At 40.1% G+C, this 27,245-nt stretch overlaps 1 protein-coding gene across 14 annotated transcripts in view; it reads right to left on the reverse strand.

Annotated features, from left to right (window-relative positions):
• The window catches only part of CFAP20DC (CFAP20 domain containing), a 244,604-nt gene that overhangs the window by 182,473 nt on the left and 34,886 nt on the right, over window positions 1–27,245 (reverse strand). Inside the window, exons 3-4 of one of the 14 annotated variants that reach the window (XM_049640836.1) lie at window positions 4,682–4,837; window positions 3,689–3,798 (exon numbers count right to left, since the gene is read on the reverse strand). The exons of 12 other annotated variants lie outside the window; for them this stretch is intronic. In XM_049640836.1, coding sequence (XP_049496793.1) covers window positions 3,689–3,708 — 20 coding nt within the window. In that variant the 5' untranslated portion in view covers window positions 3,709–3,798; window positions 4,682–4,837. The remainder of the gene's footprint in view (window positions 1–3,688; window positions 3,799–4,681; window positions 4,838–27,245) is intronic. One more of the 14 variants, XM_049640837.1, reaches the window with a different exon arrangement.

Consider the following 27,245-nt stretch of genomic DNA (forward strand, 5'->3'; position numbering starts at 1 on the left):
GCTGGTACTTAAATTGGACCAAAATACCTGAATTAGTCTTTCTCAGCTAGAAATGCTCATGTTGCATGTATGAAGACCTACAATCAGAATTAAAAGAGGTGAAATAGTTGAAGCAAATGTTTTTCATAAGCAACAGTAATCAGGAAGTATGGAGTAACTTCTTTTTTTTTTTTTTTTTTTTTTTAATTTTTTTTTTTTCAACCTTTATTTATTTTTTGGGACAGAGAGAGACAGAGCATGAACGGGGGAGGGGCAGAGAGAGAGAGAGACACAGAATCGGAAACAAGCTCCAGGCTCTGAGCCATCAGCCCAGAGCCTGACGCGGGGCTTGAACTCACGGACCGTGAGATCGTGACCTGGCTGAAGTCGGACGCCCAACCGACTGCGCCACCCAGGCGCCCCTAGAGTAACTTCTAAAAGATGACAGCAGCCTTCTTGGCAAGCACTAGCATAAGTCCTGACTGTGGCCAGGAACCTACATCGTGCTTGGGGCTGGGATACTGGCCCCGTGGGGATCCCGTGTGTCACAAACAGTGACTATATGGCAAGACTGTGGGGATGTAAAAAAATCTGGACATTGATTATTCCCTCGTAAAAGTTTTATAGCTTTTCTGTCAGATATTTGGGGTGGTAAAGGCATGGCCGTGGATGTTACTGGAGGATGTCCTTCCTGGAGTTACTGCAGCCCAAGAGGAGAGGGTCTGGAAACTGGTGAGAGAGCACCAAGGCCTGCAAGGCCCTTCGTTCTGGCCTAGAGTAGGGAGAGACCAGCAGAACACAGAAAACAGAGGGACACAAGGCAGATTCACAAGGACCCCTACGGCCACCTTCCTACCCTTCAGGTTTTCACGATCCTCATACCATCTCTGACTCCCCCACTCTTTCGCATTCTAATATTGTCCCAACCCTGACCTTCACACTCCCATCTTCTTTCTGAGCTTCAGAAGCCAAAGGCTTTTTTCCCTATTCCTGATTTGTCAGGTTGCAAATCTCACCTAAAAGCAATCTAACTGCCTCATAGTTGACAGCTCCCCAGCTGACAGAATGTTAAGAAAAATCGTTAACTGAAACAAGGCAACATGGGGGAGATATTTCTGAACTTGGGACTTCCTGGCACTTCTAATGCAGGGGTTCCCATGACCACATTTTGAGAAACATGGCTGACTTCACTGGAAAAGCACTCCTTGGGCTTTCAATTCTTTTCAATCCCTACCTCTTTTTGGCTACCTTCTGAAATATCCACTCTATTCCTAGGTCCTAATGCATTCTTGCTATATTATTTAAGCCTAACCTTAACCGGGGTTCTTTATTATTCTGCTCATGGTGGTGAGGCTATGATTTGTCAGATGCCTTATGCCAGGGCTCAAGCTTTAGAAGTTACTACCCAATGAGGTCCCAAAGGGCTTGCTTCTTTGGAGCCAGAGGCAGGACTGGATGGTATGAACCTTCAAATAAGGAGAATTATAAAACTTGCAATTCAAGTGAAGGCAGTGTGGGAGAAGAGAACAGGCTTTTCGGACTATCTGAACACAAATCGTGGTTCTTCCATTTATTAGCTATAGCGCTTTGGGCAAATTAGGGCTCTCTCTTCTCAATGTCCTCATCTTAGGACATCTTAGGACATCTTAGGAACAAAAGTAGGCTCTATCTACCTTGTAGAATTGCTATGGGGATCAGATGTGATAATGTATGGAAAATGCTTAGCATAGTCTAAATAAGGCATATCTGTGCTTTATGTGTTAACTGTGAATTGACTAAGTTTTGCTCATATTCCAGATCTTTAAGGTTATAACAAAGCATTTCTCCAAGCGTTTGAGCAAAATCAAAGCTTCTGAGAAATGAGCCACTCTTGATCATCCACCTTTGTACAAAAAGAGGATGGCTCTTGGTATGACAAGAATACAATCTGGGTTCTGAATGTCTATAAGAGAATGTCAACTCAGTCTGGTATCTACAGTACATTGATCTCACCTGAAGCACCAGCACTGAATGTCAGCACTTATGCACGTGTCAAAAAATTCGGCTATGAACTGACTGAATCTAGCACTTGCCAAAGGCTTGCTTGAGATGTCTGATGTTCCGAACCATATTATATTTCCCCCGCTAAAGAAATGCCTTCACAAAGTTGAGATTTAATGTTTCGTCCTCAGGGGTTTTTTTGTTTTTTTGTTTTTTTTTATGGAGAATCAATATAAGAAAAATCCATTTGAAGAAAACTTTATGTCTTTTGCAGAAATCACATCCCGGATGGCAAATAGGTTTCATCTTACGTGCCAACATCAAATGACTGGTAGTGACTGGAGTGCTCTGTTAAGAAGGATTGCAAGGTTGCCATGATCGATTAGCATGGTCTGCCGGGGACACCAGCGAGGAGCTGTGGTGCCTCTGTGATACATCTACCCACGTTCCCACTGCCACAGCTGAGGGCACGGCTCACTGTGCAACATGCTGTACCTTGTAGGAGCACCTCCTCACTGTACACGTCCCAAAGGCTGCTCACCACTGAGTCTTTGCACTGTGAATCCCTCTGTCAAGCTGCCCTCCTCCTACAATCAAGTAGCCCTCAGAACTTGAAGAAAAGGTTACCTAAAAGTTTCTGAAGTGGACTCACAAAGGGTAAGATTTGAAGACAGGATGCTTCTCAAATCAAGGTCTTAGGGAGCAAGGCAAGGAAATCTAGTGGAGGCTAGACACTATGAATGAAACTTAAGCCTGATTAGTGGTTATTAAGAACACACAGATGAAAGAAGAGGGTTTGAACAGAAGAAGGAGAGTCAGTAGGAGGGAAAAAACACATTTGGAGAAAAATGTTCTGACCATGGGCCATTAGGGCAATGATGGTATTTCAGACAGCTCAAAATGACAAATCATTGCAGTGTGTTTTAAAGAATTCTTTACCAGAACCATTTTAGCGATATTAAATTGTTTAAGTGGCCATCTGTGGAACAGTGCAGCAACCGGGTGGGTTTATGGACCAGTCTGGAACATCCATTAAAATAGCTACACGTGCTGCATGAAAGCTGTTTGTGACTTTCCTTTGCCAATCACAAATATGGTTAATTCCACCTTGGTAGTCATTTTAATTTTCTATAGGTTACTTAAAGCAGAAGGAATGTGGGTGCACTAAATTGTTTCCAATTTAATAAAGAATCTATTTTTTAAAAGCACAAAAACCACATTCAATTTTAGTTACCAGTTTTAGAACTTACGGTTCAGTTTTAAATCTTTTCTATTTGAAAGATTTACACAACAAAATCAGAGCAAAACGTCATAATGGATAAACATAAAAGAGACTGTCTATTCTTATTCTACTCAAAAATTTGCTTACTGGAAATAAGAAATCAAATATTTTATTGTCTAAGCCTAATAACAATCACCACAACACACTAAAATAGAAGTTATTGCTTATAAATGTCAAGAATGATAGTAATAATAATAAACACTTATACAGGGCTTACTCTGTGCCAGCTGTTGTTCTGAGTTCTTTACATTACATTGTAATCTTCAAACAAACCCATGGGGTGTGTCTTATTCTTTCCACTCTATAGATGAAGAAACTGAGACACAGGGACAGTAAGCAACTTGCCTAACATCACGTGGCTAGTGAGTGTGCGAACCAGGTTTCAACTCTAGGCAGTCTGGTTCTAGCATCTGTCCTCTAAACCACTACAACGTACAACCCCCTCACCTTTGGTCCAGAAATCCCATTTAACCCCTGTGTAAGGCATGATAGGAGGGGTGGGCTCGGGCTATTTTTGAGCTTCATGCCTCTCAGTGTTCCTTTAGTCCCCATGATTACTGTTTAAAGAAAAGGAAAGGATGGTTACGAATTTGGTTGGCAGGAAAGGAAGAATCCAGTTGGCAGGAAAAGCTGGTGACAGGATTCCATCTTGTTTATTAAAATCAGATCTTTTCTACTCACTTACGTGAAAAGCCCAAAAGAACTTCTCCTGCACTCAACCATCAATAATTGCTACTGGCTTCCTATTTCTTCAATTTATGGTGACACCGTATTTGTCAGACATCCCTGAGCGATCACTGGTTTTTGAACTGTGAACTAGCTTAGTGATGAGAGCACAGCTTCTGAATTAGTTTCTGATAAATTTCACCAGAGGGGATGGGAATAATTATCACCCTTTGCCCCACCGCCCTCAAACCACATGTCGACCAACAGAAAATGCAGGGTGCGGAATCGTCACACTGTGAAGATAGATGTAGCCTAATGACATGGAAAGAGATGCCAAATCGTTTTCAACTTTAGAGGGGCCAGCCTTGCAAGATTTAATTAGCTTACAGTTGAGAAGTAATTTGAAGCTTCAAATTATAGTTATTTAGAGACTCTTGAATTGCTCATCCTTTCACTTTATAAAACTACAATATGAGGCAGACTTCCATGGAAAAAATGATTAGAATAATAATAATAAAAAAAATCCCTACCGAGAGGCAATAAAAGGAGTGGGAAGAATCAAGCTTGGGAGCCAGGCAGCCCTGGGTTACAGCCCCACAGGTGCAATGCTGGGCTATTCATGAGCTTCTCTGAGACTGTGTTCTCATCTATAAATTATCATTTGTCTTATGATGTTGTGTGAGCTACAGGGATTTGGTAAAATGCCTGCCATATGTTAACGTTCAATAAATTTTGGTGTACTTAACACTGTTCCTGTTCTCAGTTTATACTAACTCTGAAATCTTCTCTGAGTCTCCATTTCTGAAATCCACTGCTCCTTCCTCTTCACCTCTCCTCGTGCTTTCGGAAATCCATCATCACTGGCCTCACTGCGACAGCCTCTTAATTTGGCTCACACCTTCTAGTTTTCCTCTCAGCATCTTAACACATCTGTAGAAAGACAACCACCAGTGTTATCTTCCTAATTTACATACACAATGAACCGCTTGCTACAGAATAAAATCTGAAAACCTGTGCCTACTTCTCTGCCTTCATCTGCCATCATTCTTCACTCACTCCTATTTCTCTAGCCAAACCAAAATACCAGTGGGATCCCCTGTACATGTGTCTGCTTTGGGGCCTTTCACTTGTTCTACAGCAACTTTTGGAAACATCATCCACTCTATCAAGTATCTAACTCTAACAGGCAAAGAGGGGACCTAGAGATTACTTGCAGACTCCACAGAAATTACACACACTTCTGTAAGCATTTCTCCTACCATTCTATATTATATTTGTACTATATCATTCTCTTTGATAGACTATGAACTCCCTAAAGGAAAACACTGTATCTTTTAAAAAAAAAGTTAAAAGTTTGTATTGCATTTTAATATGTATATTATCGAACAACTTTGAGATCCCATATCTGTAACAATGACCTTCCACAAATCTCTAGTTTGGCACAAAGAGACTCCAAATATGAAAAACGTTTCCACAGGACCATGTATCGAACAGAAGGGAAACACATTCATATCCACTGCATGGACATCAGTGCTGCAGGTCAGCAGGGGCCTTGGTCCTTGAAGGAGGGTGAGACTGCCATTGGGGCAGCAGCCATCTTGTTCTCCTGGCTCAGGGAGCTTTTCTTAGTTCACCAAAGACCTGGGTTGAGCTGTCTGCTTGTGCAGCACTGACTGAAGAACTGGTGGTGGAGAGTGCCACCTGGCCTGTCCCTTAATGAGGGGGACTTGGCAGGAAGGGGGGCAGGGGGATGAGGGCCTGAGAAGGATCCCTTTTCCAGGGGTTGGAAGAAGTGGAGGCAGTTTGCCCATGACAGGGGGTATTTGTGCCTTGAAATGAGGAATGATCACTTGCTAGCCAAAGACTTGGTGTCTCCAAGCCTTCCAGTTGCCTTTTCCTCCTTTCCAGGTAGTCAATGAGCAGGCTCAAGTCATTCCCATACACTTTCCCTCAGTCAACAGGAAGAGAAGGTGCTGAATGCCTGAAGGGACCGAGGAGCTGGTAAGGCGCCTGCAGTGCAATTCCAGCATGTTCCTGCTGCTCCCGTTCAGAGAAAAATCTCCTGTATTCTTTAGCCACAGCACAGGGTATCTTCCAGGAGCATGTGACAATGTACTAGGGACAAGAAAAAGCTTTTGATACACTCATGAAGCATAATTACGGTGCAAGAGGAATGCAAAATGGGGACCCATCATCTTTAACTTCCTGGAGTGCTCGTGTAAGACTTGATTCAGAGGAGAGGTGCATCATTTCCACCATAAGGCCGTGATCCTGCAACCAACGACCTAGGATGGTTATGTGTTATTCCCTCTGTTCACTGTTGATAGAAACAATAACACAATTGATCTGAAGGCCTCTCTTGATCATGTTCTCTTTGAACCACTTGATTAAAAGTACTGGGAAGGCCCTTCTTTCTGAGTGTCCCTGCCACTGACATCACCAGAATGGACTGGTATCACTCATGGTTGTCTTTGTTCCTTTTTGAATACTCAGCCACATTCTACAGTAATTCTTTAATGCTTAGCATGTCTTTACCCTCCTTTAAGCAGCCCTCTTGGGGAAAATAAGAAATCAGCAGAATAGGTTTATATGGCCTGCTGCTTTTAGCTACTGAAGATCTTCCATATTGTCCCCTGTGAAGCCTGGCTGATGAAGACATCTTAAGTCCTGAGATCACACAGCTGGTAAGCAGCACAGTACTGATCAGCTGCAAAAACTCTATCTGTGGAAGAGTAACAAAACCCACATGTAAAGATCAGCCTGCTAGGACTCCCCAAAAGTATCAAGACATTGTATATTCTCTATCTTTGTACCTCCAGGATCTAGAACAGTGTGTCTACAATCTTATATAGTACATGTTGAATAGATATTAAATGAGAGAACCTCTAAACAGCTTTCCTCAATTAGTTCACTCTCATCTTTCAGTTGGCCTATCAATCATTAGCCATTATTACGTTTCTGTATTTTTGGTTAATGATTATTCTTCCTTTATTAGAAAGTAAAGGATTCTATCAGTAATGTGGATTGAGCTAATGAATATTTTCTGCCTGCTACAAACACATAAGTTTGAAAAAAATGAAGTTTAAATGATAAGAGTATGTTGTTGATGAGGTATTAAATGAAGAGGAAATACAAGCCATAGCTGACCAGCAATCAGTTGATGTCAAAGTGTGTGGGGAGCAGGGGGAGGAGAGGAAAGGAGATCTGTCCTAAATAAATACAAGGATCAGATCCTAATATGTGTGTGTATGCATATAAAATTATGGGCAGAGGTCCCAGGACTGTAACACCTATGTGGGGACAGTAGATGTGGCCTTGGGCTTACCTAAGATGAGAAACTAGACCCGAGATTTCTGCATAAAACCAGACCCTGAAATGACTGTCCCCCTCCATGACACAGGTGAGACACTCTTTCACTGCTTCAGGCAAAAAAAAAGCTGGTCTCTAGCCAGGCTCCAGGGTTGAGGAAAAGTCTACTATGAGAAATCAAAACCCCAAACTAAAGCCATGTATGTGAATTTAGTCTGAGTTTAAACTACCCTATGGCAAGGAAATTCCAAGCTTAAGAAAGACATTTAAAAACTGGTCCTATCTCGGTGAAAAAGCTGGAAGCCAAAAGCCTTGAGGTAGACAGAAGAGAATGCAAAGCTTTTCCAGAGGTAAAACACACCTCAATGAGGACAAACACACTTTCCAAAGTCACTTACCAATGTAAGGAAGGAGGGAGGGAGAGTCAGCAGATGTAAGAAACAGAAGGAACAGCTTCTTTAGAAAACTATTAGAGCTATTAGAGCAATCGGAAAACCACTATAAAATAAGTATTATTTAAAACCACAATAAAATAGGATATCATAAACAATAGATTTGAAAAAATACCAAAACTTTTAAAAAGTTTATTTCATTAAAAAAAAAAAAGGACTGGGAAAACAACATATTAGCTATAGCTAAGGAATAGTGATCTGAGGAAATTACCCCAAACGGAGAGATACAAGAAGAAACGATGAGATGGGAGGGGTGCAAATGAAGTAAAAGGTATCTAAGGTGCTTGCTTTGTAAGGGGATGGGCTAGTGACTTTCAACATTGTTAAGGTCAATATACAGGTTACAAATTTATAAATGTAAAGGTTATAATCCCCAAAAGAATACAAATGGAACCTACAACTTCCAAACTAGCTAAGGTTAAACAAGTACTACATACAAAAACTTGATTTGGATCTAAATGTATAGCCTTAAATTACTTATTAAAAAAGTGAGATTAAGCTTAATAAGTTAAACATTCAACTCAAGAAATCAGGAAAATAATATATTCACAAAGTAGAAAGAAGGTAAAAATTAAGAGAATAACTAAAATAGAACCTTTAGAGTATCAACTAAAGCAAAAATCGGATTCTTTGAAGAGACTAATAGAAAACTTCTGGAAAAATTGGTTAAGAAAAGTACATATCAGAAATAAAAATATAATATTAACATTGTACAGATATGGTAGAGAAAAAACTACATATATATTCCTCTATATCTCTCTCTATAAAAAACTCATACAACTTTTATAGCCCTCTTATATTAAATTTAAAACAAAGTGACACTTTTCTAGAATGGAAATCTTAAAATTGACTCAAGAAAAAAATAGGAAAGCTAAAAATACCTATAACCATTGAACAACTTGTACTGAAGTTCAAAAATCCATACATCAAAAAGCACCAGGTCCAGATATTTTAAAGACAAGTTCTAATCAAACATTTAAAGAACTCAATACATACTGAGATGAGAAAAAAGAGTAAAAGCTCCCCAACTTAATTTATCAAATTTGACCTTATATAAGAATGGAAACAAAAGAATTATAAATTAGTCTAATTAATGGACATATATTTAGAATTCCTAAAAAAATAGAAAATGTATAGCAATGTATAGCAATATCTAGCAATATCTAGCAACGTATAGAACGTCTAAGATGATCAACAGGGGTTATCTCAAGAATGGAAAAATATTTCCACATGAGAATATCTGTGATGAAATCCATGACATTATCAGATTAAGATGAAAAACATGATCAATTCGACAGAGAGAGAAAAAACAGCATTCAATAAAATTCAATACTCATTACTGATAACAAGCCTTAGCAAACTAGGAAAATAAACACATTAATCTGTGATTGAGTTTTATTTTAAAGCTTGTATCAGTCAGGATGGGTTAGGTTATAATAATAAATAACCCTTAAATCTCAGAAGCTTAATGTAAAAGCAAAAGATCATATTTTGTTCACGCAAGTCCCATGGAATACCAAGATGTTCCATTTAACTCTAGTAACTCAAGTACCTAGGATGCTATGTTCTTCCCTAACCACCAGGGCACTGAGATGGGAACATGGTGACTGGCACACTAATTTCTTTTCTTTTTAAATTTTTTTTAGTGTTTATTTTTGAGAGAGACAGCGCACAAGCGGGCATGGGCAGAGAGACAGAGGGAGACACAGAATCTGAAGCAGGTTCCAGGCTCTGACCTGTCAGCACAGAGCCCAATGCGGGGCTTGAACTCATGAACTGTGAGATCATGAGCTGAGCTGAAGTCAGACGCTTAACCGACTGAGCCACCCAGGCACTCCTGGCACACTAATTCCTAAAGCTTCTTCCTAAAGTGACCATGTCACTTCTGTTCATCTTTACTGGTAAAACAAGTAATAGGTCCAACCTAATAAAAGGGTAAGGGTGAGAAAGTGAAATTCTACCATATATCCGGAAGGAAAACCATAATATTCGGAAACAATCCCAATGACTATCTGGGTTATATATTTGAAATATACATAAATATTTGCTCTTCATCCTTGATTCCTGACACAGAGCTCCTAAAACCCTTGGAACTTCCTGACAGAAGTGATAGATTTTTTTTTTTTTTAATCCCATAACACACTTTCAACCTTACCTTAGTCTATGCTAATAAGGTGGCTCTTGGTGGGTCCCTAGATACTCCAAAATAGGGGTTGGTTGCCAGAGAAACCAATCATGTGATTAAAAGGTTGAAATGTTCAACCACCAACAGCCAACGATTAATCAAATGTGCCTACTTAATTAGGAACTCTCATGTAACCCCTAAATAGTGGGGTTAAGAGATCAGGGTTGGTAAAGACATCAAGGTGCTGGGAGGGTATGGGCTCTGGAAGCTCAGCACCCCTTTACCCGATACCTTGACATATGCAGCTCTCCTTGGTGGTTCCTGAGTTGTATGTTTCACAATAAAACAGTTGTAGTAACTCTAACGCTTTCTGTCATGAGTTCTGAGTCATTTTAGCAATTATTGAACTTGAGTGTTAAGGAAACCTCCGGGGGTGGGGAGGTGTCTCTGACTATTGGTCAGAATTATGAGTAGCCAGGGTGCTCTATTGCAATGAGTGTCCGAAGTGTGGGAGGTCTCAAGGGACTGAGCCTTTAACCCGTGGGGTCTAACACTAACTGGGAGCTTGTGTCAGAACTGAATTTAACCACTGAGCACCCAGCGGTGTTGGAAGAATCTGAGGCTGTCACATACAGCCCACCACACCCCCCCCCCACAAAAAACCCCACAAATTAAAAGCATGGCAGATGATTATTATATATACCAGAGTTGAGAACTATTGCATTCAATTATTAACTATTGTATTTCTGTACTTTCATTTGATCCTGAAAGGAAAATATCATTGTACAATATTTACTTTTCAGTTTCCTTTCCTTTCTTTCTCTAAATGGTTATTTATCATTTAAAAAACACTTGCTGGGGTGCCTGGGTAGCTTAGTCAGTTAAGCCATCCAACTTTGGCTCAGGTGGGGATCTTGCAGTTCATGAGTTCAAGTCCTGCATCCCCCATTGGGCTCTGTGCTGACAGCTCAGAGCCTGGAGCCTGCTTCAGATTCTGTGTCTCCCTCTCTTTCTGCCCCTCCCTAGCTTGTGCTCTCTCAAAAAATAAACATTAAAAAAAATAAAAATAAAACATTTCCCATTTTTGTAAGATATTATTATTCTGCAAATGGAAGCCTGAAGAAAAAACAATAATTTGCCAAGAACATCAATGCCCATGGTTCCAAATGTTATTTTGACATCTTCTGCCAGAAGCTGTCGTAAACTTTTCAGACAGAAGACATTCCTAAAATATTTACATTCTGTGCTTTTTTTTAAAAACCATTTTTTCCAACTTAGATACCAGGAGATGACATTAATACATCACATTTTAAAAAGACTCAATATAAAATTAGCAATAAACTGCACAAGTAAAGGAAAATCATAGATGAAAGGTCAGTGAACATTTTAAAGTCTTTCATCACTCAAATCAATAAAAAATTGAAATTTGTATCATGTTTATTTATTTTTTTATTATGAAATTTATGGTCAAATTGGTTTCCATACAACACATTTTTTCCTTTTATAGATTTACTGTTACTAAAATTGAGACTAGTTAAAAAAATCTAGCTGATGATGTAGAAGACACACAGAATCCAGGTCACTCAATCGTAATTGGCTCTAGATCTGCAATACTAACAGTAGCACATCTTATGAAAAGAAGGCAAGTATATAGAATTAAGACAGCAAGGAAGCCAAAGCACTGAGTAAGAACATGCTGTTTTTAGAATTTTTGCTAATGATGATTACATTTTAAATTCTTCCTAGAGTTTCACTAGATACAGCATTACTCATATCCTGTCTTTAAGAGGTATTCAGTATTACTGAAGTATGGAAAGAGGACACTGTAAGTAGTTCATGACCAAAGTTTTCAAGATTCATTAATGAATTTTTCTAGACATTTCTCACTCAAGGAAGATAAAATTTTGTAACAGAAATCTGTTACATGACAAATCTTTAAATATTAACTTAAAAACAAAAAAGCAATGTTTGACTTGCACACTACTTTCAATAAAATTAGCCAGAACTTAGTTTTCACTTCACAAGAAGATGATCACTTTTCAACAATGGAAGTAAATTCATTTCCATAATTTACATGAAATTTTCAAATAGCAGTAGGATTTTGGAGCCAAGAAAAAATTTAATTAATGCTTACCATATATGGCTTCATTGGGGTAAGGATAAGAAATGAACAATTCATTGATTCATTTTTAGCAAAGCACAGGGAAAGGCATGAGATATAGCAGAAATGGAAAGAATTACGACCTCTGAGAAAGGTGTTCGTCAGGAGTTTCAAAACTAGCTAATCATGTGGATAATGTATAAAAAATTACAGTAAATGAAAGTAATTTGTATCGAGAAAAACTCTCAGTGGAATTAAATGCCTGAGAGGTGCCTGCAGTGAGCTGATGGATAGCATGTAATAAAGTCAGGAGCAAATGAAATGCATTTTGTGCTCTGACAATGCCTTGGGAACTCTGAACTGCAGCCCTAATCAACCCTCAGAGAGGTCCTGGGAGGATGTGGTAGCTGATGAAGAAATTAGCAACTCCAAAGAGGCAGAAAGACTGACACAGTAAATCAAAGCAGAAATGACCGTTTTTCGCGGGCAGTCATTTCTGTATTCTTCCACTACAGGTTATAAATAGCTGGAGAAAAGACATAGTATCTACCACTACCGATGAGCTCATTGCAATGTCCGGTCCTAGGTACTGCACATCAGCTTCCCAGCTGCCAGAATGCTCTTCCCAGCCCTCCACAGGGCTTGCCCATTACTGTCCTTTGGGTCTCTATTCAAATATTACTTCCTGAGGGGTGCTTATCCTGACCACTTTTCCTAAAGCAGACCTTTTTGTGTGCCTTCTCATTATTCTGTATTTACACCATAAACATCTACTTTTTTATTTTATTTTTGAAAACACGGTTTTCTTTCCTGCCTCTAATGTAATATAAACTTCAGGAGGGCAGGGATTTTATCTGCCTTGATCACTGAAAATATTCTCAGCACCTCGAATCACTCTTGACACATAGTGGGCACTAATACATATTAAATAAATGAATAGCAAAAACACTAAAAATATGTTTTCTAGATACACAATCACAAGTGAATGAATGAATAAAGTCTCTTTGCAAAGGAAGGCATTTATAATATTTTCTATACCTTTTGGTCTATGCTGTATAAAGTCTGATTGTGTCCTACATCCTCAACAATTTATAGACATTCCCTAAGAAACAAATACTCATCAGTTCCCCCAGAAGAAATAGCAACAGTTACTTTACAAAAGCTAAGAGCTTGCTGCTGTTGGCAGCAGCATATAACTAATGCAGAAATATTAATGATATTTCATTATGGATAGCATCTGCTTTAGGCTGCACAGCACCAAGCATGCCAACTTAAATGTTGTGGAGGCTGAGTAAAATAGTTCCAGCTAAGGAAGTGACAATGACATCTTCGTGACTAAGAAAACAGATATACCCATCTCCAGCCAGACTTCTTCAGCAGTGACCTCTGATAGAAGCTCAGTGACAAACTGCTTACTTCCTAGGAACCCCAGGATGTCCTCTAAGGGCTGAATATGAAAAGGCAAGTTCAATAAATATTCACTGAATATTAAATATTCTTTAATGTTTAATTTTTTTTAATGTTTATCTATTTTGAGAAGGAGAGAGACAGAGTACAAGCAGGGGAGGAGTGGAGAGAGAGGGAGACGCAGAACTGGAAGCAGGCTACAGACTCTGAGCTGTCAGCACAGAGCCCTACATGAGACTCGAGCCCATGAACTGCAAGATCATGACTGGAGCCAAAGTCAGACGCATAATCGACCAAGCCACCCAGGCACCCCAAATGCTTAAATCATTCATTCATTTTTAAAAAAAAATTTTGTTTTAATGTTTATTCATTTTTGAGAGAGACAGAGTGTGAGTGAGGGAGGGAGAGAGAGAGGCAGACACAGAATCCAAAGCAGGCACTGGGCTCTGAGCTGTCAGCACAGAGCCTGATGCGGGGCTCGAACCCACAAAGTGTGAGATCATGACCTGAGCCGAAGTCGGGCGCTTAACCGACTGAGCCATCCAGGTGCCCCTCATTCATTCATTTTAAATGAATAAATTACACTCTCCCAGAATAATATCCTTGGCTTAGATTACTTACTTTCATAAAAGTAAATTAGGTTTCAACACAATTATTCTAGACAAGTTGGCAAAATATAGAAATTTCAAGTAGGTTCAAAATTCAGCTTGGTTGACTTAGTAACATCACTGCTGCTAAACAGTAACATCACTGTTGCTTAGTAAGCAAACTAAGTTATCGAGTTTTAAAGGAAGTCACATAATGCTTGTTGCAACCCTGTGAAATGGGTTAGCAGGGCTATCTCCGTTTCACCAATAAGGAACCTGAGGCACAGAGAAGTTAAATGATGTGCCTGGAGTCTCATGCCCAGCAAACGGCAAAGCCAGGATTCAGACTCAGACAGTCTGGTTCTGGATGTGTGCTGTTAATCACTAATCTAACCAGTGTTATTCCCAGGTGCTTGCCTGCAAGCATATTGTTACCAGTCCATGACCAGTGAAGTACCGAAACTGAGAGTAAGTATTCAGAAACTTACATAGCAATCTGACACTGTTATGACACCCCAGTATGTGATCACTGGACTCCTCTTGTTGGACAGGGTACAGACCAGGTTAGGAGTTGTCAAAGGCATGTGAATGGCATGTGGCCCTAACTATGCACCAGTAATATGTTGGTATTAGATGAACAGGAAATTCAACAACAACAACAATGAAACACCTCTACTTTAAATAGTTTGAGAAGCCCTCTTCAATGCTGACCTCATTTGAATTCTCAGATTATCCCATCTCAGATGGAAAAGAATACCGGGGATATCACTTTTTGCCTGCCTCCATCAGACAACAAAGAACGATTCACTCAAATTTGCATTTACAAATTTAGTATGTATTTTAAAGACGACATTATATAAAAGCATTTCAATCTGAAATATATGAATAATCTGTGCCCTTTACTGTAAGAAAATATAATGCTTAGTCATTTAAGGTATATAAGAAAATACCTACAAAAACACCCATCTAGAACTTTAAGCTTTCAGTTCTACTCTCAAAAAGAAAGCCTTCATAAAATGCTAAATACAATAAAAAATACTTAACTTACAATTTTTTTAATGAGACACACACCACTTACCCTACAAAATCAGTTTTTCAGAATCTAATTCCTTTTTTCAGATTTAAGATAATTTGGAAAGTGATTTAAATCAGATCAGAAACCATAAGGAATGAAACTTAAGGCAGTAATTTTCCATTTGATTGAGGAAATCAAAATATGTCTAAAATAATACAGTGATATTGAATATATCTACCTTCATGGAGGAAAAAATGATACATTGATACATAGTGATTATCAACATAAATGACACATATACCTTAAAAGACTTTTTTTCCCTTTTAATGGAACTCTTCCTAAAATGCCGTAAAACTTCTTTGTAAAAGTGCATTCTAGACATGATTCGGAAAACTTTTGCTAAGGCTTTTAAGCTCTGAAACAGAGACCCAATATGTTGTGATTAACTGAGATATGGTAAACTGTTTCCTCTCAATTCTGGCCTTAGAATACTGCTAGGTTCCCAAATATCTTGTCCAGGGTACCCTCCTGGTGAATTTTTTTTATGTTTATTTTTTATTTTTGAGGGAGAGAGAGCACGAGCGGGGCAGGTGCAGAGACAGAGGGGGACAGAGGATCCAGAGTGAGCTCTGCGCTGACAGCAGAGAGCCTGATGCGGGGATCAAACTCAGGAACCGAACCGTGAGATCGTGACCTTGAGCCAAAGTTGGATGCTCAATCTACTGAGCCGCCCAGGTGCCCAGCAAATTTCTAAGGGGACACTTGCACTTGCCTCCACCATTTTTTCCTACATTTTCATTTTCAAAATCTGTCTTCCTAGGTAACTACAGAGAGAAAAGAACTATAGCGAAGAAATGCACACACAGACACACGCCACCCTCACACTGGCTTTGAGTCTCTGAGCTTACTTTACACACAATTCCAAATCAGTGGAATCTGCCTTTTCTTAAAGCATGCAGAGCTCTCCCGGGTCACAGGCCTTATTCCGCCTGCTTCTGAGATTCATTACAGATGGCTGAGGCTGGGAGCTAGTTGGCTGGAGAAGTGGGGCATTACTTGATCTTCTATCATTCTGATAAGAATTCTATGAGGCAGAGAGAAGGCATATGCCATTATCCTCATTTTTTTTTAAATGGAGAAACTGCAACATACAAAGAAAGTTAAGTAACTTGCCCAAGGCACCAAGCAAATTAGTGTCAGAGAATTCAGCTCTTTAAAACCCCTGCTCTTCTCATCAGATAACAATACTGCCTTTCCTCTCCTCCAGTACTTCTCACACATATTTTATTCAAGTTCGATATATATCTAAATTGTACTTTGTGTATACGCACTTCCAGACACCTCAACCAAATCATCAAACTGTAATTTCCTATTATGTTTTCTTTGAAATGTCAGCTTTTGAAATGATACCCATAAATCTTTCAAACATGAAATTAGTAGGAAGAGGAGAGAAAGGATGATTGGAAGCAAAAAATAAGAACACTTTCGATGACTTTGCTTGGGTAAAGAACCGAAAGATTAAAAAAAAAAAAAAAGACGAAAAAAAAAAAAAGCCCGGGGTGGGGAAGAAGGTTCTTTTTGATGGAGTGGTTTGCCTCTTTGCCTCTTTCTGCAGTAGGTGGAGCTATGGTACTATTCTTTAGGGTTACAGGAAGACTATCAGTGAAAAATAATCCAATTCGTTCCTAGGATAGCCATTTTCTTTTGCATTTTCAAATAGTACTTTTCTGTTTTTGAACATTTTTCCTCCATGCCCTGAGACTTCAGGCTGCTCTGCCTACATCCCTCTCTTTTCTGGAATGACAGAGAGTTACCATCTTCACTGCATATCCTTATGATGTCGTTTTTAAAAGGAGGATATTGGGAGATAGGGTTGCACAAAGCAGCCTGCTTCCCGGCCCTCCCCCCCCCCCCCCCCCACGCCGCCCGTTCCATCACTCAAAAGGTTTCCTCTATAATCTATCAAATCTATTTTTTAGCTCAGAAACAGAATGCTCCTGCAGCTGAAAATCTGCCAGAACCACCACTGGCACATGTCTTTTAAATTTTCACATATAACCCCTCACAAAAATACACTACTTATAAAAATTAAAAAGAGAATAAAACAGATCTAATTAAAAAATAAGGAATTAAAATCTAAAACTAGACTAAGTTTTAGCCCAGCAAGAAAATAATTCATCCTTAAGAAAGTATATAGGAATCAACAAAGTACCAAAAAAGTGGCCTTTAGGGGCCATGTGTCTGATACTACTATGATGGTTAATTTTATGGATCAACTTGACTGGGGCACAGGATGCCCAGATATCTGGTTAAACATTATTCTGGGTGTGTCTGTGAGGGTGTTTTTGGATGAGATGAACATTTGAATTGGCAGACAGAGTAAAGCTGAGAGCCCTCCCCAGTGTGGGTGGTCTCATGAAATTTATTGGAGGCCTGAGTTGAAGAAAGTGCAGAGGAAGGGAGAATTCATTCTCTCTGCCTGACTGATTTAGAGCTGGGACACTCCTCGTCTTCTGCCTTTGGACTTGGACTTTGGACTTGACTTTGGACTTTGGACTCTGGACTTGGACTTGAAGTTAGACGAGGACTGGAGCTTACTCTGTGTCCTGGCTCTCAGGCCTTTGAATTCAGATTGGAACTTTACCATGGGCTCTCCTGGGTCTCCAGCTTGACAACTGCAGATCATGGGACTTCTCAGCCTCCATAACTATATGAGCTAATTCCTTTTTTTTTTTTTTTTTTTCTTCTGAGAGAGAGAGAGAGAGGCACAAGTGAGCAAGGGGCAGAGAGGGGACAGGGAGAACCCCAGGAGGGGCAGAGAGGGAGAGAAAGATAGAGAAGTGGGGCTCACCCAAAGTGGGGCTCATGCTCACCCAATGTGGGACTCGAACTCATGAACTGTGAGATCATGATCTGAGCCAAAGTCAGATGCTTAGTGACTAAGCCACCCAGGTGCCTGCTAACTCCTTATAATAAATCTCTTCATATATATAACATATACATAATACAAATATACCTATCCATCTCTCTATATAAATTGATTTTGATTCTCTGGAGAACCTAGACTAATACGGTTATGAATTTCATGTTAAGTTGAAATAGTGTTGACATAATATTAATTCCTTTCTAGGTAACAACACCATACTTGTTTTTTCTGGTAAACAAGAGGCACAGTTTCTAAACTTATTTACATAAATAAATCTCACCTGTAAAAACTCTGCTCGTGTTTTTACACTTGACTCTGTGAATAAATGCTACAATGATGACAAAGGAAAAGGAAGGTGTCTCTATGTCTTCCCGCTCTCTGAAAAAGCAAGTTCTAGTCTTCACATGATGACCTACATGTCTATCTTTATCCTCTCACTACTAGAAAAATACAACTTTTACCAAAAACAATGGCTGCTATTTTTCCGTAACTCTGAAGATATTGAGACTATAAATAGGTATAAGGGAGCGTCAAATCTACAAAATTCACTGAGTAGGAAATTTATTTACTTACCTTATGAAGTAGGTAAATAGAGAAGTAAATAGAGAGTCTTTTTACAGGTTCAGGGAAATAATTAAACAAAGTTACCGAATGCCTACCACATCCTCCACCAGGGAAACCAGAGGTGTGGTCTGTGGGCCATTTGGTACTGTCTACATGGAAGACACACAGCCAGAAGCCAGAATACAAATTGGCTTTACCACCAAGCACACAATTTTTCCCTAATAAGAGTTACTCACAGAAGAAAGGAGGGTATTGATTTACACTGTGGCACTGTGGCACAAGTTCCTTACCTCACTGTGGATGGTCATTTTGAGTATCATTGTTCTAGGCAATTCTAGGTATTTTCATATATGTTATTTTGTTACTTATAATACCTAACACTTCTGGAATTCTTATTATGTGCCCAACACTTGCACTAACATTCAACCCTCACAATAACCCTGTGAAATGAGTACTATTATCCCCAACCTATGGGTGAGAAAACTGGTGCCCAAACTTTTTACAGACAGTAAATAGTAAGCTGGGATATAAATGGGGCAGTGTGGGCTCTAGAGCACACTCCTACCACTTCACGATACTGACGCTCTTTGAATCTGAATCCTCATTTCAGTTATGCAGACACGAACTGTCTCCATTTTAGAGCTGAGAGACAAAGCTCCTAGGCTGTGTGCTGCCCAAAGAAGGGCTGTACCTAGTTCATCCCTGCAGGTTCTCTCTGGCAGCCTCTAATGATGTCCCCACGCCTGTAGGCATTGTGCGGAAATGCAGAAGGGTCATGAAACATGGTGTCTACTCTCATGATGCTCATATCCTCACGGAGAAAATACGATCAGTAACTGAACCAAGTATGAGGTGGACCCTCATACTTGTGAGGACCCACAAGTTCTTTTCAGGACATGTTCCACACCCTAAGCCTTGAAGGTGGACAGGTCTAACCTTGCAGAATTGCAAATGCCCACATTATTTGACAATCTGCCCACCAACGAGATACAGAAAGAGGGACAAATAGGTACCTTTCTCACTAACAATGTCTAGATGGACTTCCTGTGGGGTCTGGCTTCTGCCTTGGGGAAAGGTATGGGAGGCCCAGCAAGAAACTGGACAAATACAATCCTGCACAAAGTAAGGTCAGAGTGGTATATAAATTCAGCTCTTGAAATATATGATTGAGAGAATCCGGGCTCTCTGAGCAGATGTGACCCATCTAGCAGAAGTTTTAAGGGGCGCACTCATTCATCTAACAGAAGTTCTAAGCGGCACACTCAGTGGGTGTTCCACAGAATTGACCTTTATGTTGTTTGAGTAAAGGAACCAAGGACACTAACTCAAGTTTGAAGGTCATTATAACGAGTCTTTGAACTTTGGCAGCTGTGTGTCTCTGGGTGGGCAGCTGTCTAAGGGCAAGTCCTTCAAGGTCACAGCAGAGTATGGGGGTGGTAGAGAATGCTAGCAGCAGTGAAACAGGATCATAAAGTTAGGGAGACTCTTCCCAATATGTGTCTACTGGAATAGTAGAAGGTTAGGAGCAAAGATTTTGAAGTCTGGTAGGCCTGGTTTAAATGCCCACTCTGTCTCTTTCAAACAGTGTGACTGTGAACAATTTACCTATCCTCTGTAAACCTCAGTTTATTCATTTGAAAAATGGGAATAATAATATCAATATTGAGATGTAAACTATAAGAACATGTAAGATGAGGGGCACCTGGTGGCTCAGTAGGTTAAGCATCAGACTCTTGATTTTGGCTTAGGTCATGATCTCACAGTTGTAAGATCAAGCCCCGTGTTGTGGAGCCTGCTTAAGATTCTCTCTCCCCCTTTCCTTCTGTGCCTCCCCTCCAACCCATGTGAGCATACTCTCTCTCTCCTTCTCCCTCTGTCTCTCTCTCCAAAAAAGATATATGTAAGATGCTTAGAGTAGAAACCTGGCACAAGAATTAACAAAAAAACAATGACATTTAATAAGTCCTTATTGTATGTCAGGCACCCTTCTAAGCTCTAACACCCATTTACTTATTCATACTCCACAATAGACCTATGAGGCAGCATGGTGCACTGCATTATTATGGACACATATCCCCTACTCTGTTCACTGTGAAAAAATACATCCCTACCCCGATGACTCTAGGGTCAGCCGTGTGATAGCCTTTGCCAATGGCTATCACAGATGTGACCCATCTAGCAGCAGTTTTAAGAGGCACCCAGAGGCTCCATCACAATATTGAACTTGATGGCGGCATGACAGCCTGCACCCTGGAATGAAAAAGACAGGTAGAGTAGAGCTGCAGCACACCTGTAGCCTACATGTGCACTGAGCAAGAAATGAATGTGTGTTGTCACAGGCCATGGAGAATTGGGGATCATTCAGTACTTTTAATATCCTCATTTGCAGCTGATAAAATTGAGGCACAAAGTGGTTAATTCACACAAACTCACACAGCAGGTGCGCAGTCCAATTCTAAACCACCACTCACTGCCTCTGATCTGGTTACCATCACCATCACTGATGAGGACTCAGACACCAGGGGAGGTTTGTTAACAGCCAGGCGTGGGAGGGAGAGCTTACTGATGGCTAAAGGTGGAGCACAAAGCAGACCAGAAGTGCTGGTGTGTGTCTCATGGAGAGAAGCAAGATCTGTATGTAGAAGAAGAGTGGACGCCAGTGTGAACACAGAATTTGGAAGAGGTGAATAAGATCAACGGAATGTATGCTTTATGTGGTGGAAAATTAGAACCATTGAAGTTTGGGGGACCAGAGAAAAAGCCACAGACTAATAGGCAGCCGAACAGTCTTAAAAAACATGAACGAGAGACTGAGTAAGGAGGCTACTCCAGGCTTGAGACAGGGACCTAGAATAAGGTGGGAGCATCAACAGTATCAACAGAGGGGACCAGACAGAAGATGGTTAGTGACTATTTGGAGGTACAAGAGTCACATTTCCACTTACAGTTCTTAAACAGGAAGAGGGAGGAAATGACAGATGGATTCTAAAGTACCAAGTCTGGGGGAATTGCATAATGATGGTACCCAAGCCTGGAAGGTATAGACCTTGCATATTTCTACAGACCCTTGGCCCTCTGATTTTTCTCACTGGATTGTTCCCAGGAAAGGACCACGCTGTGGCCAGTCACTAGAGCTAACTCAGAAGAGGTTTTAACAGGTCTTATCAGAGCTCTGGGTTTTGTACCTAATGGTATTTATTATTTGCAACACCAGAAAATCCAGTCTCTGTAATTTAATTTATAGAACTGTAATTTAATTTAAATTACACCTCTGAAATTTAATATAGAACTACCACGTCTGAATTTTCCTTCTTCGCCCTTTTTCACTGTATGCTACTTATTGCCGCACTGTTGTCCATTTGCAGGAGTTCCCTGCAATGACCGGAAAGGGGGTGTAGACAAAGCTACGGGGTGTAGATAAAGGCATGAGGAGAAGAAGAAATGTTTCAGCTTTGAAATGCCAATCAAGATTTTTAGCAGCCTAATTGGGAGTCAGAGAAACAGAGCCATGATAATGGTAAAGACACCGATGCTGGTGTTAATTTTTGCAGGAGAGGAAACAATGACCTGATGGTAAGATCTAGAAATAAATCATTATCAAGGTAGACAGGGAGGGACCGTGATACCTGACAGATCTGAGAATGCTGATGGAGGAAACTGGAAACATATCAGGGCCTGTCAGTTCACGAGACAGCCAGGACTCAGGGAGAGTCCAGGAAGATGTGAGAGGTGTGTGGGGGGAGGTGCAGACCAACAGAAATGGAGACACAAGAACAGATGGCAAACTGGAGGGCGTGCTCTGAAGAACAGAGCAGAATGCTGTGTCCCTACAAAAAGGAAGGCCCATTTGGGGAGCTTCTGGAACAGAGCTCGTGGGACACCATCTGGGGTGGGGTTTAGGTGAATAACATACAGAAAATACCATGTTTTGAACTAAAACTGAGGGCACTGAGGAGATACTCAGCCAGGAAAGGATGTCACCCATGGAGAGAGGTAAACTGGATGATGTGAACCTGATGGGGAAAAATGGAGAAATCTGGACTTAAATTAGAGGATGAAAGGGAAGAATTCATCTATTAATTCTAAAAGGCTTAAACAATTAACTGTTACTGAAACTAGGATGCAGATTGGAATCAAATAAGAGAAAGAGTCATTTTTAAAAAATGTTTATTTATTTATTTTGAGAGACAGGGGAGAAAGAGCATGCACACATGAGAGAGAGCAGGGGAGGGGCAGAGGGAGAGGGAGACAGAGAATCCTAAGCAGGCTCTGTTCTAACAGCAAATGGACGCAGGGCCTGACCCCTTGAACCGTGAGATCATGACCTGGGCCGGTATCAAGAGTTGGTCGCTTAACTGACCGTGCCACCCAGGTGCCCCAAAATAGTCAATTCAAAGGCCTGAAGCTTGCTGAATGGAAACACAAGAAAAGGAAGGAGAAGACCTAGAATCTAAATCAATGTTAAAATAACTAACACAGCACGGTAAGTTACACTTATCTCGACACTTTACATCTGAAGTCTCTTTGGTAGCACAGTAAAAACAGAGCCTTGTATACTGCCTCTCTGTGACAGTGTGGATCAACAAGAAGACACAATGCAAGAAAACAAAGGGGGTAGTAACCCTGATGATTGTGGGTTTGGCCTTTGAAGAAGAAAGTCTTCCTCAAATCTCTCAAAAGCAGAGAACCAGCCAGGCACCACCTCCAATGCAGGGTGGTCTTAGGGAGGAAGGGGGAGCTCCTGAGGTTACTATCTGATCTCATAGGAGTTAGAGGCTCCCCAAGCCCGCTGCCAAAGAGTGTAGCTGGAGGGAAAGGACAGAAAGGTGACCTGTGCTAAAGACAGGATTCTAAAACCGAGAACTCTCTAAATAGAAAGGTGAACTACTAAACAAGGCTATAACTTTTGGCATTTTAAAACACCCACAGGATACTGAAATGCCATGTGATTGGCCACTATCTTAACCATTGCCTAGGAGACAGAACAATGCAATTAAAAGCATATGGACTGTGAGAGCTTGAAATAACTGAGTTGGGGTCCCACTTCTTAGCCTGCTGAGACGCCTTAGGAAAGATAGTCTTAGAACCTCAGTTCCGTCATCTACAAAAGGCAACTAGTAATGGCCTTTTATTCCAGAGTATTTGAGATGATGCTACCAGGAGTACCTGTCATACTTATGTGCTAAATAAACATTAGCTCCCTTCCTAAGGGATATGTGGTCCAAACCCAGGGGTCACACCTCCAATTTCTAAAATCATTGGGAAAAATGAATGTTTCTTAACAATGTATTTTATATCCATGAGTAAATGGTGTTATGGGAGAAAAGCTAGTGTAAGTATTTTTAAATGGGAAATCATTCACTCAACAAATTTTGTTGAGCAACTAAAATGTGCTAGGCACTATATATGGTTAATTAAAATCTTATTCAAAAATTGAAAAAAAATCTACTTAATTTATGTATTAAGAACTATCATTGATGATGCTATAGTTTTGATTATAAGAAATACTGAAGTGTATCCTGGACACCTTAAGGGGAAAGAAAAACAATACAAGCTACTGACAAATTAACACCATAGAGAGTACTGCTGAATTTTACATTCTATTATTCCTACTCTCAACCATAAGTCTGATATACTTGGGATGGTCTCTAGGTGTAGTGAGGGATGCCAGATCAATGTCCTTGGGCTTATCAATTGGGATTGGTTCTTTTTTTCTTCATCTTTCTCCCTTAGCCAAGTGGCTGATACTTAAAGTTTATATGAAAAGGAGAGTAGTAGGAATCTTCTTTTAATAGGAACTAACATTTGTACAGCTTAAAAAGCACTTTCTTTTTATCATCAAACTTAATCCTCACATATTAAGTAGGCATTTTCTCCTTTTCCATATAAAAAAGCCGGAGCTCCTAGAAAATTAAATCACTTGCCCAAGGTCTTGGTTAATGGCAAAGCTGTAAGATATCCAGGATTCCTGACTGAAAATTCTGTGTTCTTTTCCTGTGGTTATATGATGAATCAAAAGACCTCTTTTGTAAGCATTTCAAGAGTTTGGAGGGGGTGGGAAATGCAGTGACTATCCATGCTAAAAATGCACTACAGAAGGGAGGTGGAAAAAAATGGAAAGGTTTTAGGAATTATGAAATGCTATATATAAGATTCTTGGTCATCTGAAGCAAGATACTCATTTTATGCATTATAATAACCTAGTTTCTTATTTCTCTCTGTTTTTCAAGACAACAGCTAGAATGAGTGGGTGTAGGGCAAGCAGATGTTACAGTTCTATGGAAATTCCGAATAGGAGAGAAGGGAATGAAGACTTGCTGCCCAGACCTATTAGCCAGAAACTTGTTGGTGTTTATGTGGAACTTACAGGTGTTATGTAACCTAATTTATTCAAGGCATTCAGACACAGAGTTAATACTTGGGAAGCTAGATGCATTTCAGAATAGTGAGCCATTGGCTGCTTTCACAGTACTATATTTATAGTACTATTCTTTACCTTTCTAAACCAAAAGTCACATATATGCCAAAGCAACACATATGTATCTCCATAAAAGATCCACATTAAAAATATCAGAGACACAGTGTTGGCAATGGTAATAAGTCTAGACACAGACAGATGAAACCTCATTTTGATGGGACAAGTCTGAAAACATCTGTTTCTATTTTCCAGACATGATATGAAAACGGAGCAGTCAATATATCTAAGTCGCAGACTATGCCTGATGATGGTAAAAACTGGTCAATCCTAATTTTGCCACTGTGGAACATTACAGGACAGGTGTGAAACTAACTTGAAGGAAGAAAGCAGAGGATCCTGTACTTCAAATATACAATAGGATGAAGATTTTTTGACTTCACTTGCATTGCCCCCAATTACTAATGGCTTTTTCAAAATTGGTTTTTGCTTAAACTAAATACAGGGGAAGTTCTCTTAACAGACCCACTGGACTGATATTTTTTTGTGAAAACATCTGTTGGAAAAGGCAGACTCATATGTAGTCTTTCAACCCCCTGTCAGCTGTGCAAGAATGGGCCTTTAGCCTGGAATACTTTCTTATCAAGAAATAAAGAAAGACCTCACAGCCTGTGCTGGATGTATAACCTTGCGCGGGAATACCTTTCCTTGTTTCAGACTCAGTGTGTGCTCTTTGTTTTGCTTAAATGTGTGGCACCTGGCCATATGGCACCTGGCCAACTCCCCTAACTCTGTCTGTCCCCTTCAGCTGAAGGATAGGGTCCTTGAGCTATAGCACAGGAGGGGTGTGTCTAGGTCAACTGCCCCTGTGGGGTAGCTACCCAGACAAGCCCAGCCAACATCAGTCAACTCCAACCCACCCCCTAGATGCATGAGAAATAATACGTAATACTTTTCAGCCACTGAATCTTGGAGTGGTTTGTTATGCAAAAAAAGCTAACTGATGAGAAGTCATCTTATACATCACTGTGTTGTGTGGTAAACACCACACTCTATTGGGAGACTGTAACATACTTAACATGTACTATGTATGAAGTTTGCTCTCATATAATTTTAAAATTTTGCTCTTATGTGATTTTTATATAAATTAAATTTAGTATTTGTGTTCAGTCATTTTATATCACTTTACCCAGTATAGATGGACTCATCTGATATAAAATGCTGGTAACATCATGTTTATGTGCCTGCACTCTGTCCCCACGCAGGCAGTAACTGTCATAGATCTATCATTAGTTCTTATTGTCATAAAACTTTCAATATATTAATGTAAATGAATGTTTTCATAATCTGATTCTTTTTTTTAACGTTTATTTTTCAGAAAGAGAGAGAGAGAGAGAGAGAGACAGAGACAGAGACAGAGAGGAGAGACAGAGAGAGAGGGAGACACAGAATCCAAAGCAGGCTCCAGGCTCTGAGTTGTCAGCACAGAGCCCAACGTGGGGCTTGAACTGAAGTTGGACGCTCAACTGACTGAGCCACCCAGGCACCCTTTTGTCATTTGATGCTTAATTTTCTTGTGGTCAACAGAGACTACACTATTTGTAAACTAATCAAATTTAATTGATTATTCTCATTTCTAGATTTGATGAAGCTTAAAAGACAATATGAACTAGTAAACCTTATTTGCAAAATACCCTAGGCATCCTGAAATAGTTAAAACAAATGTGGCTTTCAGTGAAAAGAACCTCTTGTTTTCCTTATAAAGCTGAAACTATTTCCTTCCACATGTAATGACTACAATAAGAATATACCTTTTGATAATCTGGGGATGTAGAGGAAAGGAAATGATACACAAGATACAGTGTTATTCGTCAATGAAAAGTATTTAAAACCAACGGCCAGTGGCCGTTCTTATTTGGAGCTGGGAAAAAGGAAGATGAAGAATTGGCTGTGGATGGGGATAAGCTTGTACCAGGTACATGTAGGCAGTGATGGATCAGAATGCTGATATGCATCCCCCACCCCCCTACAAAGCAAGACTCTGACTGTCTGCCAACATTTTCCCATAGGTCTTCACCAAGGGCTGGGGGCAGTATAGTAAATGTAGAGGGTGGAACTAGTGAGTGAAGGGAAATTCATCTAACACACTCTGGGATTTCAGCTCCTGGAAGCTAGGGGTGACCAGGAGAGCTGAGGGAGAACTTTGCAAGGAATTCTTGGCCTTCACAGAGTGTACAAGGTAGCCTTCCTCAGTAGGCTTGGGTCAGGTAGCGGGGGGGCTGGGGGACATCTTCCAAGGCACAGAAAGCCAGGGGCAGGACTGAAAACAAAGAGCACTCTCTAGGGACCCAAAGACTTGGCATCTAGGCTATAAAGGAGAGGAAGATCTCTTACAGCTTGGAAAGCCATGTGTCTATAAATCTCTTAAATCTTGCCA

Source organism: Panthera uncia, chromosome A2 (assembly GCF_023721935.1).
Source record: "Panthera uncia isolate 11264 chromosome A2, Puncia_PCG_1.0, whole genome shotgun sequence".
Classification (NCBI taxonomy): Eukaryota; Metazoa; Chordata; class Mammalia; order Carnivora; family Felidae; genus Panthera; species Panthera uncia.